At 33.2% G+C, this 23,608-nt stretch overlaps 1 protein-coding gene and 1 long non-coding RNA gene across 12 annotated transcripts in view; one reads left to right on the forward strand and one right to left on the reverse strand.

The window, feature by feature from the left end:
• Positions 1-23,608, reverse strand: part of LOC149488470 (uncharacterized) — a 129,270-nt gene that overhangs the window by 16,620 nt on the left and 89,042 nt on the right. The window lies entirely within an intron of this gene.
• scrib (scribble planar cell polarity protein) overlaps positions 717-23,608 on the forward strand; it is a 79,818-nt gene continuing 56,926 nt past the window's right edge. For 7 of the 11 annotated variants that reach the window (XM_089695634.1, XM_089695635.1, XM_089695625.1 and 4 more), the window contains exons 1-2: positions 717-1,060; positions 3,323-3,440. In XM_089695634.1, coding sequence (XP_089551760.1) covers positions 902-1,060; positions 3,323-3,440 — 277 coding nt within the window. In that variant the 5' untranslated portion in view covers positions 717-901. The remainder of the gene's footprint in view (positions 1,061-3,322; positions 3,441-23,608) is intronic. The other 4 variants (XM_089695630.1, XM_089695632.1, XM_089695633.1 and 1 more) reach the window with 2 other exon arrangements.

Raw genomic sequence — 23,608 nt, forward strand, 5'->3', positions numbered from 1 at the left:
ATTCGAGCGAGCAAAGCGAGCGCCATCTTATCACATAACTACAGCGCTTGCAGCGCCTCTACTAATAATTAATGTAACTATTTTACGTTATGATCAAATAATTTTGATAGTTTCATGAACAAACCGCGCGTTTAGTTGGCCATATCGAGAAACGATTTCTTATCATTGATCTGCTCAAACCAAATCATGATGTGGCCAATAGACATCCAATCATTTCATGAAATGCGACCATTTCACGAAATGATCGATCATATCATGAAATGAGCTAATCTACGAAATGGCCACGACAAATACTCAATATTACATTTATATACACACACATTTACAATACCTTCAGATGCCTTCCTTCTGCACGTTTTGATTGTTTTGTATGAAATAGTGGAATTTCTGAAAGTTTCTGAATGCTATTAACGCATGATGGGAATAGTCAACGAATAGTGAAACAAATCATGAATTCATGAAATGAAAGCGGATGAACGAACGGATTCGCATAAATATATTCGGTTTTTCTGAAAAATATGAACATGTGGTAAGAAACTCTTTTTCATAACATAAATATAAATTCATCTTTCATCATAATTCTCTTAACACGATATATTATAATTCATGTACTTAGTGTTTTAAAATTAAAATATTCATTGGTTATTGGACCGTGGTCATTTGCACTTAAAGTATGGCAATATTATGAATACTTATTTAAAATATTTTTAAGAAGTGGCAATACTGATAGTTTGTGGCTTCATTTTTGAGGGTGAGGTGTTCCGAGTGTCACTTGGTGTTTTTTGATATCGTTATTTATATTTTAAAATGCTGAAGTAGTACAGCGATCGGGAAAGTGCTCAAATATGTGTCGTGATAGTGATTTATATAAGTATAGTTTCATTAAAGTGTAGTGTCCACCATGTTTCGATGTATACCTTTGTTCAAATGTAATCGTCAAGTGGAATGTGTAGACAAGCGGCACTGCTCATTGCCAACAGTACCTGAAGACATTTTACGTTATTCTAGGAGTTTAGAGGAACTTTTTTTGGATGCTAACCATATAAGAGATTTACCGAAGGTAAGTTGATTTTGGGCATAAACTGATATGTATACGACGTGGGCGTTCACCTTATCACTATCGTAAATAATAAAAAAATCTAATTTTTAATCTGTGTTGATAGTGATCAAATGTAATATAATAATTTATCTATGTAGGTATATAACTTGACTATTTTCTTATTTCATGAATAGAAGCAGTAATAATTTTGTTCAGAAATAAATTTTTGTAAAAGCTAAAAGCTTTCAGTTAAGTAGCAATCTTTGATAACAAAAATCATGATGATAAACTAAAAATTTACAAAGTATACTATAATATGTTCTATTACATGTTTGTTTGTATCTTAAACTACGCAAAATTGGTAATCAATGCTTTGTGAGAAGGATTAAGTGTAATTCCAAAACTAAACATTGCAATTTATCCAAAGTTGGGTTATCAGATTTATAGATAGTATCAATACACTCTATCTTTTCATAGAAGTTTATCTTACAATAACCAAAAGTTATGGAAAACATGGTCAAATCAAAATATTCATTTTGCACTGTTTATGTAGTAACAAAAAAATTGTCATGATTATAACGAGTAAATGACATCTTAATTCTAAGTAATAACAAGCGGTTAGCCCTGGCTTTGCCTCTGGTACATGTTTATAAGTTCAGCTGTTCTCTGGTTTTGCTCGTACCAACACATATAGCAATTCATTTTAATATATTGATTAAATTTAGTAATAATGGGAATTTTAAGTTGCTAATTTAGTCATTAACAATGCTTTTTATTGTTAAAGTGTTCCCACTAACTTTTATGCAATAATTTAAATTGCATTATTTTCTATTTGTTTAAAAAAAAATTTAAATTTTTTATTTCAAACTGTTAAATAGTTCAAGAGTGATTTTTCTATCCTTTGTTAAAATCTTTATTATATGTTAAACACCCATTTCAATAATGTTTTCTGTTGCTGAACTTATGTCTGTCATTTTTATATAATTGCGTCATATTTTATCGAAATGTTTAAACCAAATAGTTCAAATTAACTATAATTGCACTGCATTCAGGCCATTTGAAATGTGGTATAATTAAAAGCATTTAAATGAGATCCACTTCTTATCATTGTTATATTTAAAGAATCATTATTTACAAAAGATCTTTCGTAAATATTGGTCTAAGATCCTGAGTAACGTCAACCTGCATTCATAAGCTGTCTTCATTCTATTAATGTTTAATATTTTATCATCGTAAACACTGAATAAAATATTTTGATTTTATAAATATGATACTATGTTGACTATTACAACGTGCATAATAGTATTTTAAAATCAATATCACCATCATACATTAATGAATTTGCCCCACCATTCATAATAGACTCAAAACACCTCTTTACCTGTTTGTAAGTTTTTAAGTCTGCATTGCACATTATTCTCAGTACTTTAAATATTTATAATCAAATATTATTATAATACTAGCGGTCCGCCCCGGCTTCGCCCGTGGTACATATTTACGTTTTCTCTACATAAAAACCATCCTCGTACTTCAAGGAATATAATAAAAAAAGAATTATCGAAATCGGTTCAGCCGTTCTCGAGTTATGCGCTTACCAACTCCTTTTGCGATTCATTTTTATATATAATAACTAATAAGATATGTAGTTAGTTTGAAAATATTTTTTTGATTGTGTATATACATGTAAACAAAAAAAATAAAATAATGGACACATTATATTTCAAACTTAAAAGTTAATGATATTTTCGTTACTCAGACAGATTGATAACCGTAAAGATGAGTTACGTTCAAAGAAGGTCTAAAGTCTATTAAGTTTTTATAAATTATCCAAAACATGTTTTCGATGTGAAAAACAACAAGCAAAGGTACTTGGTGAAAAAAAAATAACTATGTATAACTTAGTTGCTGATTTGTATGCAAATAGTTTATATCACACTATAGATGCAGAATTAGTAAACAATAAAAATTGTTAAAACAAATCCTAACAAAACTTTAAAGACCAGAATATCATACAAATTATAATAAAAATTAAATGAAATGGAACATACCATACAATTAGCCATAAATATCCAGTCACTAAAGAAACAAGACAGCTGATATACAAAATTCAGTACCTATTATTTTCGTAAATATCATGCAGTTTACAAGTCACACATCACTGAACATTAAGTTATTAGAGGTGGCTTATAAATCCTTGCATACAATATTAAAGGTTGTTTACTACAGAAATCATCTTCAATAATTTTTTTATAAGTTAGCTAAAATATGTTTCTCTTGTTACAGAATTTCTTTAGATTACATCGGTTACGACGTTTAGGACTTAGCGATAATGAAATTCACAAACTACCAGCAGACATACAGAACTTTGAAAACTTAGTGGAGCTAGATGTATCCCGAAATGGTGAGTGGTTTTGTAATGTGTAATTGTACACAGTACACACTATGAAGTTGATATTACACTAAATAAAAAAAAAACTATATATATATAATATATTAATATACATAGAAAGTTTTACCTGTGGCTTTTCTCGCGTTCGAATCGCAATTCGCAAGTGCAGGCGACCTGAAGACGTATAAAAAAAAACTTTTAAAATTAATAATCGGTCTATCCGTTCAGGAATTCGTTTAACAGAAAAAAAATAAACATATTAATACATATAATGAAGATGTTTACGTAGGTATCTGCGTTAAATATTTAATTCGTAAAATGACGCCAATTGCTACTAAATATTTTAATAATGCATTATGTTTTTATATTATGTATATACTTACCTACTTAATATAAAAATACATGTAGCTATAGGACCTAACTTTTACCTTTATGATATGGAGGGTTTCTCCTTATTATGTATATGAATATAAATTGAGTGTTTGTTTTAAAATGAAACATACTAACTGAAAATTCTAGCTCAGGACGTATTTTTGAGTTAGCACAGCATTTGTATGTTTAGTACTCTAACAAAATTTCATAAACCGGATGTCTAAATATTTGTGCAAATACCGTTACAGAAAAGGCATCGCACCTTTTAAAGTTTTATTATTAACTTTATTTGTATGCGTAACCATCATCACCCACTTACATAACTGCGCGTACGGACCAGGTGCGAAAAGTATTTAAAATGGCACTAAAATTATTGTCATCAAATTCAATTACTTACCTACTTATACAATACAAGATACGCTTATTAATTAAAAAAAAAATCTATGACTATTCATGAGACCAGCATGGTTATTTTGATTTGAAAGAAGAGGCATACTCCAGGCATTAAACTAATTTGTTCAAGAATAATAGTGAAGAATAAGTAATATTTCATTTCGTAGTTAAATAAACTGCATACTTCAGGATAAAGCAAATCTGACTAGTTTTAATATCTCACCTAGAACGGAACGAGCGTTGTTTACGATAGCATGTTTACCTGATACTCACGTTCTAAAACGAAGGGTGCAGCCGTGCAGGCTAACAAAACTTTTCCATACCATCGTTATATTATGTAATCAATAAAGTAGATATTATTTTATTGGCTTTAAATTTAAATGTTCTTCAATCAATAAATTTTAAAGCCTTTTTTTAGATTTTGTTAAATATTTTACACGCAAGTATTATTTACGTCTCAATTTGTTAAAATACATTGTGGACATGTTGCGATAGCTACTTTGCAAAATGTGGTAGGTACTACCTACTAATACATATATATACATAATATTATATTATTCATTCACGAATGTAGCTAATTTGAATTAGAGCATGTGTGGCGCTTTATGCCACAGGCTCTTTAGATTTGAGAACTGATCGTGTAAAGTTGAAATACATAATAAAAGCGATCTCAATTTTGTACCTACTTAAATATTTCCATGGCGATGTGATTTCTGATGCATAACAAATCACTTCACTATTGATTTGGTCGTTTTTGATAAAGTTAATAATGAATTTGAAAAATCATTTAGAAACTGATATTATAACTTTAGAATATAATATATAAGTAAAGAAGAGCCGAAGGATAGAGCAAAATAAATGCAACAAGATTTTGTAAAAATATAGTACAAGTTATGTAGAAATTATAATTTTCAAGCTGGGTGAAGCATTTTCTATGGAGAAACCACTTGTTCTAGATTTTCTCATAATTTACGAAAAATGGAGCAGTATTAAATGACCAAACAATATATAGATATAGATACTTATAATATTAACTACACAACGTTCGTGTGCAAATATAGTATCAAATATCGGTTAGTTCATTAACAATCTCATCTGTTGACATACATTGTGAATAATATGTGTACAATTTAGATTGAAGACATAGGTGTGTCAAGAACATTGCTCTATTCTTTATTATACGAGTATTGATGTTAGAACACATTTAGAACATTACATTGAACTAGTTACTTAATTTAAAGTGAAAGCGTGATGAATAATTCAAAATATCTAAATTATAGATGATTAAATGTTTGAACATTTCAGTAACCCATAAATGTTCAATATCGGACTTTGGCATCAAGTTTTCTTTCAAAGGTTAGTCCATAATTAATTGCTCAAGGCTTATTTGAAGAGGAACCGTATCCCGTGAAAACAAACTTGATGGCATTTAAAATTCGTTAGAAACAAGTAATTATTTCGTCTGAGATTTGTAATTAGATTTAATTAAACGTTTCTAAACATCCTTATTGCGTAATGTTTTGAATTTATAAAATATTAGATATAATTTTTTATAATAGTCGTAATTTTCAGCAAGTTATAAGTACCTATATAACCACTTAATTTATTATTTCTTTATAAATTATGAATTGTAACGGATGAATTCTACGAATGTGTGTATTTATAAAAGCCGCGGTATGCTTTATATGACGTTGTCCTGAGGCATTTATTTTCATGCGTACATTATAATATTATGACGTGACATACCCTCACAATTTATATTCATATTATATTATGTCAGTCCCCTTTATATTATAATGTTTTGTAAATTTTCTAGTTATATATCTAGTCTTTAATTCGCTTATTTTTTATTTTCGTTATATCAATAAATAGCGTTATTTACGCCTACATTTTGGTCAAAACACATGAAAGCATGTAGTCAAATATGTAAACACAACCCTCTAGTATATCATTACCATTTACGTAATTATGAACGCTTGAGATAGCACACATTATACCTTTTTTTTTTTTTTTTTTTATAGTGGGGAAATCTTCTTAGATACCCCCGGCTCCCGGGGATGGAGCCGTGGTTATGTCGGATTTCTACCGACTAAAACCCCACTCTGTTCCATCGCGCTGCTTTGGACGGAACTGCGGGAACGGTTACGACTCTACCGCGTGTCCCGCCCAGCAGATGCCCGTTTCCAGGCCCACCACTAGAACCCCCCTCGCTGGTGGCTGCTGGAACGAAGGCTTACGCCACCAACGCGCAGACAATGGATCTTTCCCCGCTCCATCATCCGCGTTCCCCCGAACCCCCAACCCCATCACCGTCCGGCCGGAGGGTGCACGCTGGAAGGTCCTCCGATGTGTGAAATACACGTCGGGGGACCCTCCGGCGCATTTTTATAGAGATTACCTCGCAGCCCCCACCTCACCAGAGATGGCGGCCCTCGGTCCGGCCCCACGGACCGGATTACGAGTTGGCAGACGGCCGTTTTACAGCGGTCGCCACCCCACACCTCTCTGCAGGAGTCTCCGCGCGTCATCACAATGACGCGTCGGGATCCCGCCCTCCGCTGCACGGCGTGGCTTGCTAAACCAGCCGCGCCGCGACCTCTGGCCGCCATCCACCGCCGCATAAAAGCCGGCTCCTCTCTGGCCCACAAACAGGACCTCTGCCGTCGGGTCAGTCGAGGCTTTTCAACCCCAACTGCCGTTCAGCGCCACCTTTGCCTAGTGGACACGGAGTCCGCCAAGCCACGGCCTCTGGCCGCCATCCCACGCCGCACACAGCGGCCGCTGGGCCACACCTAGCCCTGGCCGTCGGGCCGGTCGAGTCTCCCCGACTCTAAACCAGCCGTTCAGCCCCTCGCTGGTCCAATTTCGCTTCACTCAGAGGGCCATAACTCTGAGCTACTGAGCCCCTCCGCCGCGACAAGGCCTGGACCGTTGGGGGGAGCACACATTATACCTACTATGCACAGACTTCAGATTCTGAATGGATTGTTGTCTTTTTTGGCCTTTGCATAAATATGTTAATGATAGTGTGGAATTAATAAACAAAATTCGAGTATTCGTAAGAATACGAATGTATTCAATTGAACCTGTCGAGAATTCCCTTGTCCCTTATAATACCGAAAATTAACTCTAGTTATAACCGTTTTTCTTCTTAGATTCTTAATGTACATATCTAAAAAAAATGTATATTAAAGTTTCGAATATGATAAAGGGCATGGTTGATTTAATTTGTTTATTTTACAATCAGGTTTTTTGGAAAAAAAATCATGAACTGAGGTTTTTGGACTTTAAACCAAAACGCTAAGTCAATATAACATCAATTATCGTAGTGTTTTTACAGTGTGTTTATCAAATTGAAACACAGGGTAGTTGTTTTAAATTTTGATTCCATATCCAAATTCCAAATATCTTTTTAATAATTTTTAGGGTTCCGTACCTCAAAAGGAAAAAACGGAACCCTTATAGGATCACTTTGTTGTCCGTCTGTCCGTCCGTCCGTCCGTCCGTCTGTCAAGACCCTTTTTCTCAGAAACGCGTGGAGGTATGAAGCTGAAATTTATATCAATTACTCAGGTCTACTGTCCCTTGAAGCTGTGAAAAAATCAAACTTCTAAGCCAACGCAGTCAAAAGATACAGCCGTTTATGCCGCAAATTTTCGACATTTGCAAGGGAATCAAAACCTACAGGGTGCTTCCCGTGAACTCAGAATCTTGAAATTTGGTACGAAGCAACGTCTTATAGCATAGATAAAGGAAAAATTACGAAAACCATAAATTGTACTTTGTAAACCTTGCAGGTTTGTACGGAACCCTCGGTGCGCGAGACCGACTCGCACTTGGCCGGTTTTTATACGTACTTTTACTACGGTAGATTCCGCGGTCGTCCCCCGATCCCGCCTTGTAGTATAGCAAAGTGAAGAAATAAGTACCTTACTAGTTTATACCAAGAAATTTTGTTTGTTCATATTTATAAAATATACTCGTACAATGATACTGTTTCCCCTTTACGGTTATTACATATTTACAATAAAGTCACAATTCTTGTTATAAAAATACACATTTAAGAACGTATTTACTGCGATGTACAGTCAGAAGCATAAATATATTACTATTTGCAGATTAGCAATAATATCTGTCATAAGAATGGGTTCAATAATATCTGTCTGCCCGTATACAGCAAAAATATCTGACATTAGTAGGCAGCATAATAAAGTGGCATCAAAATTATGTGACGAAAATGTTACAGCAAATAATTGTGACAACCTCTCGAAGCATAAATATGTGACATCACCTAGGAGGCAATAATATCTGACACAATTTTATAATTCTGTATATTTGTAAAATATAATTGATTCAAAATTGACAAAAAAGCATAAATATGTGACACTAGCTTTCCGCCCGTGGCTTCGCCTGCGTTTTCACAGAAATACCTACCGCATAGTTCCCGATCCCGTGGGAATTTTGGGATTAAACCTATCCTAAGTATTAACCCAAGTTACCCTTTATATGTCTGCTAAATTTTATTGTAATCGGTTCAGTAGATGTCAGTAGTATTTGCGTGAAAGAGTAACAAACACACACATGCACATCCTCACAAACTTTCGCATTAATAATACTAGGTTAGTAGGATAGGAAGTAGGATTATAGTAGGACTAGTAGGATAAGATAGGATAGGATTTTAAAAAGGCCAAGCGTTTTTTTATTGAATTAGTGTTTTGTATTTTGCTGGGGTAAGAATATGAACAAAAGACACATTATATTTTGTAAATATTTTTTTTTTATGAAATTACGATAATATGATAACTTGCCATAATTTTCGATACTCAATAAAATAATAGCAATATTATAGGCTAATTATAGGTAAATGAAAATGAATAACGGAGCAATCGTGTCAAACGCCGCTAACGTCAAATATAACAAAACATGTGACAAAACAATTTCTAAATAATACACGAAGGTTACACTGAACCTTCAAATAAAATAGATCTACCCAAGTGGTCATTCATATAAGTATATGAATACTTTAATTTTGTCATGATATGATATCCTTCTAATATTATAAATGCGAAAGTTCGTGAGTAACATGTAAGGATGTTTGTTACTCTTTCACACAAATAAAAGACAAAATGGAATTTAGCACACTCATAGAAGGTAACTTAGATTAACGCTTATAAGAGCTTTTATCTTGGAAATCTCACAGGAACGGAAACTATGCGGGTTTTTCTTTGAAAACGCGGGCGAAGCCGCGGGTGTTAAGCTAGTAGGATATAATATCTAGACATACAATATGTAGTATACAACGACGGCACATATTAATTAATATGGTAATAATGTTTTAAAACAACGTAGTCAGAATAAAATTTATTTATTTTGTACTAGATTTCCGCCCGCAGCTTCGCCCGCGTTTTCAAAGGAAAACCCGCATAGTTCCCGTTCCCGTGGGATTTCCGGGATAAAACCTATCCTAAGTGTTAATCCAAGTTACCCTCTATATGTGTGCTAAATTTCATTGTAATCGGTTCAGTAGTTTTTACGTGAAAGAGTAACAAACATCCATACAAACTTTCACATTTATAATATTAATTTTGTATTAATTCAATATTAAATTGAAAATAAAATTGCGTCAGATATTATTGCTTCCTAGTTGATGTCACATATTTATGCTTTTTGTGTGGAATCAACGCAAAATACAGAAATATAAAATTGTGTCAGATATTATTGCCACCTAGTCGGTGTCACATATTTATGCTTTGTGTGAGGAATCGATGCAAAATACAGAAATATGAAATTGTGTCAGATATTATTGCTTCCTAGTTGATGTCACATATTTATGCTTTTTGTGAGGAATCTATGCAAAATATAGAAATATGAAATTGTGTCAGATATTATTGCTTCCTAGTTGATGTCACATATTTATGATTTTTGTGAGGAATCGATGCAAAATATAGAAATATGAAATTGTGTCAGATATTATTGCTTCCTAGTTGATGTCACATATTTATGCTTTTTGTGAGGAATCTATGCAAAATATAGAAATATGAAATTGTGTCAGATATTATTGCTTCCTAGTTGATGTCACATATTTATGATTTTTGTGAGGAATCGATGCAAAATATAGAAATATGAAATTGTGTCAGATATTATTGCTTCCTAGTTGATGTCACATATTTATGATTTTTGTGAGGAATCGATGCAAAATATAGAAATATGAAATTGTGTCAGATATTATTGCTTCCTAGTTGATGTCACATATTTATGCTTTTTGTGAGGAATCTATGCAAAATATAGAAATATGAAATTGTGTCAGATATTATTATTGCCACCTAGTTGATGTCACATATTTATGGTTTGTGTGAGGAATCGATGCAAAATACAGAAATATGAAATTGTGTCAGATATTATTGCTTCCTATTATTTTGATGTCAGATATTTATGCCGTGAGAGGTTGTCACAATTATTTGCTGTAACATTTTCGTCACATAATTTTGATGCCACTTTATTATGCTGCCTACTAATGTCAGATATTTTTGCTGTATACGGGCAGACAGATATTATTGAATTAGTTCTAGTGACAGATATTTTTGCACATCGCCCCCTAGGCATATATTATTGCTCGTGACTGTACGTTACAAGTACCGTAAACCGTTATAATGCCCGCGGCGAGGTCTTACAGTTATAAGAAAATTAATTCTAAGATGTAATATCACAAGATTGACATGGAACGGCACTGACTTTGAAATTACTCATCTTACCGGCTCTTATTTGAGTTTTTGTCCTTAGTGCATCTGGTCGGTTGTCTTGAGCATCATTATGCATATTATAAACCAACCTATTATTATGAAATGTAATAAAAAGCATATATGTAGGTATATTATGATTATTAGACAACAACAAACCTTTTCAATTGCAAATTTTTATCGTGATGATGTACATTCTATACTATTATGTTAATAAAGTTTCGTTTAGTTTAAGGTTTAAAAGCAGTATTTTCAGTTCAGAGTTCGCGAATAAATCTAAACCGCTCGCGTTTCAAATGGTTGGACCTTAGGGTTGGACGGTGATTAAATCGAGCGTAGTACAATTCCTCTTTTGTGTAAATCTTTTTAATTTTTATAGAAGTTATTGCTGATAAAGAGTTTTTTATTTTTATTTTGACAGTACAGTGACTATATAGTTACTTACTTATAGAAAGGGCCAAAAGTTTTTAAATGGGAAATTTTACCTTATGTCCACTGTGTCCACACATACTTAACTTAAAATACATAAGTATATCTTTTTAAAATGGAAATGAAATTTTTAGAATGTATATGTTTTGGTATGTATCTTATAATTCAAGTTATTTGATCACCCCTTTCCAGATTACAGATAAACATGTATGATAAGTGTATACAAATTTGAACTACTTTTACCTACATTAAATATTGTCGCCTTGTGATTACAAATGAATAACCTCTAACAAATTCTAATCGTTAACGAATACAAAGGTATGTTAACTGAGCAAGTTGCATGGAAGCCATAGAGGTGAATGTGATATTATGTGTAATTTTCATCGGAAACGCCAAGTTCACGGTGTGGTGCTCCAATACCGGCGACCCGTGTTATATGGACATCGCTTCCGTTTTAAAGTAATAATAGAATAGAATGTAGTTATTTCATAATTTGTCTGAATCCTATATCTATACAGTTTTAAAGGGGTTGTATATTGTCTAGTTTTGGCAGTATCTTATGGGTTTATGGACGATGCGATGTAGCAAGAGAAAGTTGGAAATTAAATTTTTTTTTTAATCTATCTGCATTTCACGGCTCGTATCGTTTTATTTAATGACACAAAAGTAATTAAATTGAAAGAGATAAATATATATATTATTACTTAAATACGTATTTGTTAAAATATTTATAACTAGCTTTCCACCCACGGGCCACGGCATCGCCCGCGCAGTCAAAGAAAAACCCGCATAGTTCCCGTTCCCGTGGGATTTCCGGAATAAAACCTATCCTATGTCCCGGGGTAAAAAGTAGCCTATGTCCTTTCTCGGGTATCAAAATATCTCTATAACTACCAAATTTCATGCAAATTGGTTCAGTAGTTAAGGCGTGATTGAGTAACAGACAGACAGACAGAGTCACTTTCGCATTTATAATATTAGTAGGGATTACCGGCAGGTAACGAATATGCAGTATTTACCTTGTATATTTATAATTTTCCCTCAAGAAATTCATAATACATTAAATATAATTTCGTCATTAATATAATTATAATATGTATATACAACCAAATCAAACTTGGGAGTTAATCTGGTATTGAAATTTTCATTTCCAATTTAAAACGAATTTGTGGATGATATATGTATACACTGGTCCCATTCAATTATTCCTGCGATGTACATTGTACATAGCATGTATGAATATTTATTATTTATCCCTACGTAGTTGTACGGGAGAATGTAGTTATTATTTGTTGTACATATTTTCCTCTGATATATTATTATAAGAAATAAGACGCGAAGCTAGTTTAATATTAGTTTGAATGTAATAAAAATGTACTGCGATTCTACACAGCTACCTAATTGATGTAGGTAGTTGATAACAAAACGCAGCTAACTAGTCAACGACTATTAGTAAAGTGAGGGTAGTTGGGTCGAACGTCGTATAAACAGCGTCCGAGCCCCTAGGCACGATTCGTACGAATGCGCCACGAGACAAAGGAAAGTGGCAATTTATAGTATTCGACAGCTAAGCATGTTCGGACAGGAAACAGTGACAACTATATTGACAACTATTTATCCACAAAAATATTAAATCAAAAGTTACGTCTAACACGGCCATACTGACAATCGTACGTCCTCGTACGCCTTTTCTCGTATTAAAACACTACGGTAGTTCATCTCGGGATTACACAACCATCCTGCCTCGGCCAGACTGACCTGACAGAACAATAACCACGTCCACATGACATAGGCACTCCGTTCGCGTATCTTGGTATATCTACGCTCGTACGACTAGTGAAATACATCACTACGATACGTCAGCGACTAGACAATACCTCAACGCCAGAGTTCAAGTAGCGATTTGGATCACTACACACAATTCCTTCGATGAACTACAATCCCGTTACATTAATCCACGTAACAAACTTTTACTTTACACAACGCACGAAAAAACACAAACGCCAGTATGCCGTTACAAAACTACGTAAACTAAAACACATTTAAAAAGTATGGGCTTGAATTCTATCCCGCTTCTGATATAAGAAATAAAACGCGAAGTCGGGTTAAATATTAGTTTGAATGTAATAAAAATGTACTGCGATTCTACACAGCTACCTAATTGATGTAGGTAGTTGATAACAAAACGCAGCTAGTCAACGACTATTAGTAAAGTGAGGGTAGTTGGGTCGAACGTCGTATAAACAGCGTCCGAGCCCCTAGGCACGATTCGTACGAATGCGCCACGAGACAAAGGAAAGTGGCAATTTATAGTATTCGACAGCTAAGCATGTTCGGACAGGAAACAGTGACAACTATATTGACAACTATTTATCCACAAAAATATTAAATCAAAAGTTACGTCTAACATTATAATATATTTGAAGTGATTTATTGTTTTTCAATGATATTTGTAATCAGTGCTGGAATCACATATTATTTAACATTCTGTATGTACGTACCTACTTCTTAATACTCTGTAATATGTATATTAAAATGCGTACAAGATTAAAATAGGACCTTGAAAAGTATTTTCTTAGGTTTATACAACTCACAATGATCTTATAACTGCGGTAATATGCGTTTACCTTGCATGTTCTCTTTTTTAATTTATTTAAGTATATCTATAAATAACTACTTAACATATATGTTCACTTATTTCTATCCGATAAGGTTAAAAGACATGTAAAAAATTTAAAGATTCTTCCTAGAACGCTGTGATTTTCATAATGTTGGTTTTAAATTTTAATCTCTTCCTGGATTCCTTCAGAGTTCAAATAGATAAGCATGGCTTGATAACGTATCTATCGACCTGAATAGGTTGCATAACTGATTACGAATAACGAGTTAAATTCTATTGCACATTACGTTAATTATTTGTAGATTAGAACCATTGAAATATCAAGATAGCTCTTATTTTTAATTAAGCCTTTCATTGTTGCTTGCATAAGTAAGCTAAGTAAGGCAGATATCACGCAGATATAAAGCATGCTCACTAATCACTATACCTATATAAATTTAAAGATTCATTCATCTCATTCGCGTGTTAGTTGTCAATTAAATAGGTATGTACCTACGTTATATAAGAAAACAAACGGTTTAAGTTAACAATACCTATTTACATATCTTTTTTTCTTGTTAAATGTTAATATGTAGAATGATAATGCTTTTTGTTGATATACGTGTAGGTTTATGAAGTTTATTGAACTTTTCGTTCTTATAGAAAAACTAAGTAGGTATTTAAAAAGACGCAACATGCAAAGAGCAACTTGAGTTCATCGCGTTTTGCTAAATCTAGGTGTGTATAGGTACGAGGTTGGTATGTATAGTCTATAGCTTTACATAACGCTTCATTCAGCCCGTGAGAAACAAATAAGAATTAACCGCCATTGTATTAGTTACAAATAAGAGTAAAATCTATTCGATACGCTCGGTACGTTTGTGTAAAAGTGGTTTCCTTTGAATGTAACTCGTTTGTGCGGTTCGATGCCTCTATGGCTTATTCGGCTATTGAACCTAACCGCATTGTCCCCAACTCCCACGCCACGGCAGGCCATATCACTGCACATCTCTCCTATACTCTCGTTAATAATGAAAATTACATACTTTCGTGGATTAATGAAGAGCAACTCCACCTGCATTGTTATGGTGTATTGATGTGAAAGCTCGGCTCGAAATTCACTCGCGTAAAAATTTTGTTACATTGTAGTGTACCTATGTACCAATATGTAAAGTAATGTTGAATAATAATGTGATAATGATGGATCACAGACGTTGTGCCTAAAAGTTACTGCTTTCAATCACAATTGTTTCAACTCTGATATTGTTTCGAAATAGTAGGTACAACCCGTACAAGTCAATAAAAGTTTTTCATAACTATTGCCCTAAAAATAACGTCAAATTGTTTTCCATGGCATTTGCTGTGATATTGTTGGTAAGATTTAGCCATTTCAGCAATTTATCATCCTGTCCCATCAGCCATCACGTAATATGCCAGACAGTGAGATCACGTTTTGAACCGGTTTAGTATAATAATACTACCATTCAAAAGAATGGTTAAATGTTTAGGTTGTAAATTTACGTTGAAAGGATATGACTATAAATTAAAAGTCGTTTATGAGAAATATGTACATGCATGAACGTACAAGTGAAAAATTATTCAACATTATATTTGTATAATTTCATTCTTAAAATTGACTTTACCGAAATATATAATTAATAATATGTAAGTATTGTGTCATATTATATTAGCACATTTTAGTTTATCTGCCTTGTGTTATTGATCTAATGCCCTTCAAAACAATCCTTATAACTTTCGACATATAACAAGTTGTTGGGGAACTTGTTGAGAGGTAACAGATACATTAAATTAGGATGCGGTACATGATGCCTGAACTTTTGTATTCGTGAGTGCAAAACCTTGAACATATATTATATTAATAAAGGTTTGTTTAATGCAGCTGACAGTTTGATGTTTCTCAACGCATGGCACGTACGGTTTTATGAGCTATAAAGGCTTTGCTAATGTCTACACTTGCGAGACTTAATATTCCCCTAAAATGTACTAAAATATATTGCGCACAGAAGCTCAAAGAGAAAATTGAATATAATAACTTATAATGGTAAAGGACATACATAATGCATTTGCATATGCCCTCGAAAATGTGTTTGAGATAGCTCAAATTGAATTGTTTGATTTTTAAGTTCTGCAACAAAGAGCATTTTAAAATATTACGTAATTTCGCACTTATTCTATTCGAAACACTTTATGTAACAGTATCCATGTCTGAACTTTTGAACAATAGCGTCTGACCTGCATAAGTTTACTTATAAAAGAACAGTTCGAGAATTCGAGAGCCTTTGCATCATCCTCAATAGGCGGATTTTATTGGGTACTCGGTTGCGTACATGTACCTATGTATAGTTTGTCTTAATTTTTTATTTATATGTGATAATTTTTTTCTTGGGTTGTTTAATGATAAGAAATATTCCTCAGCAACTCTATCAGTTTAGATGTAGGTATTCAGGCATCTTGAAATAAACGGTATTACAATCACATTCAGCCTGTCACGGGTATAATAAAGCTGAATTATATGAAGTTGAATAGCGAGTGGTAATCGGCGTATAGCCGCGGTTTGCGTCATTACGTAAGCACTGTATCGCTCATGTGTATTAAAAGTTTGCGAATGCTATAGTTTGATTGTGTCCTGCTGTTCGCGACCGTCGTCCATTATCGTGGGCGGCGGATCGGCACAGTCCACTTGCGACGCTTTGTACTTCGCACAACTCAATAACGCTCTAATGGGATTCCAGTTGGAATGGAGTAAGCCAGCCGCGACCGCCCGACCCAGACTAAATAACTTTTATTTTAATTTTCTTTTATTTCCCTTTTCGCCGAGCTGCCATTGTTCGTAGATATCGTAAACAAAGCATCGCAATAACATTGGTGTGTGAACGTAGACGGCTGTTTGTGTTCGTACCTAGATTGTGGGATTTTGGTTTAAGTACCTTATTTACGGTGGACGTATTATTTTTATGCTTTTGTTTTTTATTTTTGTTTACAAAACACGTTTGTGAATAATAATAACGTCTCTATGTAAATGCTTTTTAATAACAAACGTCCGACATATCTTTTAGAGATGTGGAAAAATTCGTAATTATCTACACATCAATTGTTTTTTAAGTACATTAGTCAAAATGCACAAAGTATAAAAATTGGGGTCCTCTCTTGGTATTAATTTCCTCCTGGTTTCCCACATAGACCCCGGTCGTTCAGCGCTAGTGGCGGATATTGCGTCCCCGACTTGCACGCTGAGATTGTCAATCACCGAACAAACATCCCGCGTCCTTATTGCCTTGTAATATTATAAACAGGAAACGCAGAGCAACTGCTACTACATTGAACTGCATCCCTGCTTTTTGCACGTTATTTGCTGTCATGAAGTGTCCTTTGAAATTAATGTTATTGATGAAGCATTTATTTTAACGTTCAATAATAATAATTTTATATTTACACGCCTTTTCAGATTTCTGTTTTTTTTTTAAACGTAACTTGATGATGTAACGTAACTTAGTAAAAGGTTTTAAATATGCAACACGTCAGACCGGTTTTATGGGACGTGGTTATGTGAGGCAACTTTATAAATTAGGTATACCCAGTACATTATATACTTTACTGAGGTGTGTATATAGTAATGTGTAGCACACATTGGTTGGAACATAATCAAGTCTGTTTACGTTTCATGCGTACGTAATGTCTATAACTTCGAGAAACCTTAAATAAGATGTTGTTTTCTATAGTATGTCTCAATAAAGTAGGTAGTAGGTACCTATAGCTTGAAATTGCTTTTTCAGTCTCAGTTTTTCTAGGTCCCTCAAGTCCAATAAATTCAAGATTTGATTAATTATAAAGTAATATTCAAATTAAAGTGACCTACTTTGCTACAATTGGTTTCATCATCGCATCTCCGTCAGACATTTACGCCAATCACTTTTCGCTTGAATAAGCTTAATCACACTTTATGATGTCATTAAAATTTGCTCATTACCGATGTCTTTAGAAAAGGGATCGTAATGAATTTCAAACGAGCAAAGAATGTATGCTTCCTGATATTCAAAAAGAGAGAGCGGAAGTTTCAATGAACGTTTTAGATCGCTTCAAAGACGTTGGTGCGCGCCATTGCCGCAGGCTTCCTACATCTCTGAATAGCCATTCACCCTTCACATAAACATAGTGATGCACTTAAATACACACTCTTAGTAACCGGCATACCTTTCCTGAAATAGCCCACACTTGTTAAACGCTTACATTTCTACGTGTTCAGTTTAAAAATGACTTACATAAATAAACTAGCTATGCTAAACATTCTCCAGGTGAAATAAACATTTCATATAATCGAAGTTATCTTTAATAATGCGTTACGTAAATATTTTTCGAGTACATAGGTAGTCGCTAAGCGAAGTTATCGGTACGGTGAATCGTGAAATTAACATGGTCAGGAAATGCCGGAGGGCGTTTAAACTTCGACCTAGTTAGTGTACATTGCGATCAACGTACAGTGTACACCACGGTAACGGAAGTTGTATGGAATTTGCAATGCATCCATATATCATGGGAGGCGGGAATGCAGCTTGACAAAATGAGTGATGACAACACAGCAGACGGAATGCTCGTTTGCGAAACCGGAAACCAGAGCGCACTACCGTTACCATCGCGAAATTAGAAAACAAGTTGAGCCTAAACACTACAAATGATCCTATTAAACATTGCTTTTATAAACATTTAATACTTACATGAATGATGAGACATTAAATGTTTTGACTGTAATTAATTATGAGAACAGTAGTGTTAAATCTTATAATGATGGAGATTCTTTTTCACAAACAAGAATGGAAAATAAGTAAAGCTTTGTTTGCGATTATTCTTTATCCTTTACAATATGCACTGGCCTTATCAATGCATAGTTTCCTGACTAACCTGCATATTATTCTATATGTACCTGCCGTATATATAGCCGAGTTACAGTTATGAATTGTTTGTACATATTTAATGCAACGGTAAATGCGCAGAAATAACCTGGATTTACGGTATTTTTGTTTGCTAAACCTACATTACTTCTAGTTTGATTTTATATAATTTTGCAACCATTTTCGTACGTTTTCATTTCAAAATATTAAATGAAAGTTACGAATTCGTGCTATTGAACATCATTAGTGGTTATTGTGGTTATCATGTTTAGAAATTTTGCTCAGGTATTGAATCATAGATGTGGAAGATTGGGTTAAGGATTTAGAGCTTCAATTCTAGCATTCTTTAATTCAACATCTACTGTGAAAGTATTGTGACTTCCTAATGCAATTCGTATCGAAGCGTGACACCAATACCAAAGTTACTCGATCACAAATTCTACTATTGAACCGGCAGAACCGGTAGAGTATAGGAAATAGGATTGTTTAATAAAATATATTTGACGTATGATTGTTTTGTATTTGCTTTAATAAAAAGTGACGAAATCTTAACGAGAAGATTAACGCCTGCGAATCGACGGATGATAAATATTTACGGTTTCTTTACTTGAGCAATAAAACATTAATGTGTATCAAAGTGACGCGGGGCACGTTCGTTTAAGGCTGCAGTCTAGCAAAATTGCGTTTTCAACAAGTTATTTGACAATTTTTTCCCGGCTAATGAAATGATAAACTGAATTTTTTTTTCTTGTTTATCAATTAGTGTTATATACGCAATGCGCGTGAATTTTTTCACATTTATAAAGTTACTTTATGTTACCTTAATCAGGCCTTCAAGATAAGTCTCTTTCCCTCAAAATCATTTCGAGCTAAGTTTGTGCACTCACTACGTTGCAACCGATTACAATTTACATAATCTGATCAGCGCATTATTATCCTTATATAGTCGTTATTAAAAACTGCTGAATACAATTGCCGAAAAACTTATGATTTTCTTAATTAGAGCGTTATAAATTCATTAAATTTCCCATTTTTTGCCTTACAAAATCGATTGATAAATACTGCTAAAAGTTATTTTTTCCATTAATTTATTCGAGTTGGTTGAAGACCAATGAGTATTAATCCTTTAAAAAAAATTTTTTTTGAATTTTGATAATTTTTTAAATATTAAAAAAATATTTAAAATAATAAGGAAAAATCCTAGCGAATTTCTTTAGTCGCGCTCCTTGGGCCGGAGCGTTCTGACGTGTGCTCTACGCTCGATTTTCCTTCATACCGAAGTGAAAGTTGCTCTACTTCATTAAATTTAATATTTTTGTTAATTGATTATTTTTATCTTAGTTTTGTGCAAATATTCGTATTTTTAAACATTTGATTTCGATATGGAAAATAAACGAAAAAAATACGCGTGTAACTATGTACTTACTAGAAAAAAAATTATCTTCGAACATAAAGTTAATGAAACCAAATAGATTGCAAAGGTGATTGGCAACAATTTCTTTATTTTACGGGGTGTCAGTAAAGGGATGTATATTTCTTTAAAACTAAAGTAAGCTCATAAATTTTCTTATAATATAATTTTTTTGAAGTTCCAAAAATGTTTATTTTTCGTTTGAGAAATACGAAATATAATAGAAACTTGTATTGAGAACTTGAACTTCCCAAGTTCATCCGGGGAAATCCCCATACGGGGAAAATGATTTGTTTACTCCAAAATTGATCCGAGGTGTTTTAATTTTTTCTTCTAGTCATTTTCAACGTAGCGGCATGTTGTTTGATTATTAATTTTGTAACTTAAATACAGGATGTTGGTTTTATATTCTGATCTTACAGACGCGCTGACAAATTTAGTCCACCATTTCTAGTTTAGTCTAACTACAAAACTACCAAAAAACTCTAAGTACCAATATTAAAACGAATGGATTATCATCACATCATCAAAATTCAGTGGGGTTGAGAACTAAACAAACAGAAGTAACAGAGACGCGAAGAATAAAAAAAGAGGACGAAAACGATAATTCGTTGATGCTTTCCCTTTTCGACGTATTGTTAGGGTACATCACCAATCTGCAAAAAACAAAACTGATGATTCCCAATTGCTGATTAAAAATAAAAAACAAATAATCGACAACAGTGGTGAAAATTTGCTGATCACAATGAAACATCCTTCAGTGGTAGCAGATTTACTCATTTAAAATGTATCGGTGAACAGCGTAAAGGAGAGGAGGACAGGAAAACATTATGAATGTGGATGGTGGATTGTATACAGGGTGTAATCGATAAGTATGTGCAGGCGATTATGACGTTATTATTGCAGGTATCAAAAAACTTAAAACTGATATCGAAATTACTTTACCTAATGAGCAAAATGACAATAATAACTTTTTAAAAGTATAACGAGAAATATCTAAAAAATTTACTTTATACACTCCCATATCAAAAAGGGAAAATGGGACTAGTAGAAGTTAAATGTCTAATTCCGGCAAAAGACATGAATGCGGAAGATGCGGTTAAAAAAAATTTAATATTTGAAATACAATGCAAAAAATAACACTTTTGTCATAGATAAGAATCATGACTATTTTTTCCAAATTCAGGGACAACTAAACGTTGCAGAAGCAGAAGTCTGCTTATTTGCTGTTTGGACTGGAGTGAATCATTCGTTAAAAATAGAATATATAAAATAGAATATATAAAAAAGTATGTAACGTTTAGGCAAAATAAAATGATGGACCATTATTGGATTTTACATAAATTGCCTACTGTCAGAATTGATTGATTCGAGACTTCAGCATTCGATGCCCATCCTATATCATTCAAGCGATTGAAAAAAAAGAGATAAATCCAGTGCAACCGATAAAGCATCAGAATGCTAGCAAAAGATTTATTAGGTTTATCAATATAAATCTATATATTATACATAATATAATAAATCTGTAGAAGACGCGAAGACTGACATCCGCGCGGACGGAGTCGCGGGCGGAAGCTAGTCAGAAATAAATATCTTTTGTTTTCATTTGCGTATTTTTCTATTTTATAATTTTTTAACACAAACATTACATTTTTTTTATTAAATACAAAATTTGTTTATCCGTTTTATTAGTTAAACTGAACAACTTTCACTAAGAAACTTAGGTCGAAAAAAATGTATAGAGTTATGCATTTTGTATGGAAAGCTTATTTTTTTTATATTTCGTCCAAATTTCTTTGTAAAAGATGATCAGTTATATAAACATGAAGTTGAAGATATCAATAGAAAGTATTCGCAAATTTTGTGTACTTACTGATAAAAAAAAATCACCCGGTGTAATTTTCACGAAAATTGTTTCAAATTGTCATTTTTGGTACTTATTACGAATATTAAATTATACGAATGATTTAATTTTTAAAAATAAAGTGGAGCAACTTTCCCTTAGTACATTTGTATTATTTACATATAGGATGACAGGATGCATTTGTTTGCACTACTAGACCAAGCCCTTAATAGTTTTATTTTTATCTTTCACTTCATTCAATTGAAGCCAATGATTGTTATGGCAACGAAAATGATTTTTATCAAGGCTTCAGATTTTTTATTTGTGACGTTGCTGATATGTCTGACGGAGGATTGGCATTTAAATTGTACATTTCATTCATTGTTTCGTTTAATTTAATGATATGACATTGCTTTGCTTTTAGCTTACTTTTTTCAATTTTATAATTCAGTAATTATAACATTAGTGTTAATGTAACGATGACTTATCATTTAAACTAAAACCCGCCTCAGAGTCAGATGAAGGAACGATAACGTACGTACGTAATCTTTAATTAAGTGTAAGTGTTCTACCACAGGTAAAGGTAACAATGGTATTGTTTAATATTAGATAACCATCGGGATATAAATGAATGTTTAGTAAATAGTCTGGCCAGACCGACCTTGGCCCAATATTCTACAATGTTTCGCTCAACATCTTTAAACATTTATTATAACAATTGTAAATTACACCGAACTGTTTACGTGTCCGTGTGCCAATTAATACCGGTATCGACCTTCGGTGGCCCTTGCAGACCATTAGATCCTGACCGCTAAAAGCTTAGGCGAATACGATCCAATTTAGCATCTCTAAGCGCGTTTAGATTGAGATACTCGAATTGAGTTTTCAGTAAAATATTCCATTATATTTTACCATTTCAATTTTCATTTTAGATTCTTTTTCGTCAAAGAGCCTTAGAGCTTGATTTAAAATTTAAATACCTATCTACGAAATGGCAATCTCAGTCATGGGTATACCTGTAGATGATAAATAATAAATACTTTTAGGATTGAGTGAAACAGGGTCCTTATTTTATCTAAATGAAAAAAAATGGAGATCGAGATTTTTTATTTCAATCGTACGTTTTTACTTTTTATGAATTTTGTAAACAACTGTGAGCTATTAAGTACGTTCCATAAAATATAGTTATTCAATGGTCGACTATAGATATTATCCAGAAACAAAGCACTCCAACCCATTTCGTAATCTCATTACCAGCAGGGATTTAAAGCTCTATTCATGCTCGGAAAGTTCTAAAGGTTGTTCAATGACGCTTATGACGTCACTATTGTGTCCAAAACGTTAAGCATTGTCTCCATACATGGCCCTTGAATGCTTTTCATGTTATGAAATCATCAGTCGTCGCTGACCCACTAAATAAATGAGTTCATTTGCAACTAGTTTTTAAACTGGATGTAATACATGCAAGGGCCATGCATGTTTTGTTGTT

This window comes from Colias philodice, chromosome 5 (genome assembly GCF_061535455.1).
Source record: "Colias philodice isolate Cphi_HAF_F1 chromosome 5, ilColPhil1 Martin Lab GWU primary, whole genome shotgun sequence".
NCBI classification, from domain to species: domain Eukaryota; kingdom Metazoa; phylum Arthropoda; class Insecta; order Lepidoptera; family Pieridae; genus Colias; species Colias philodice.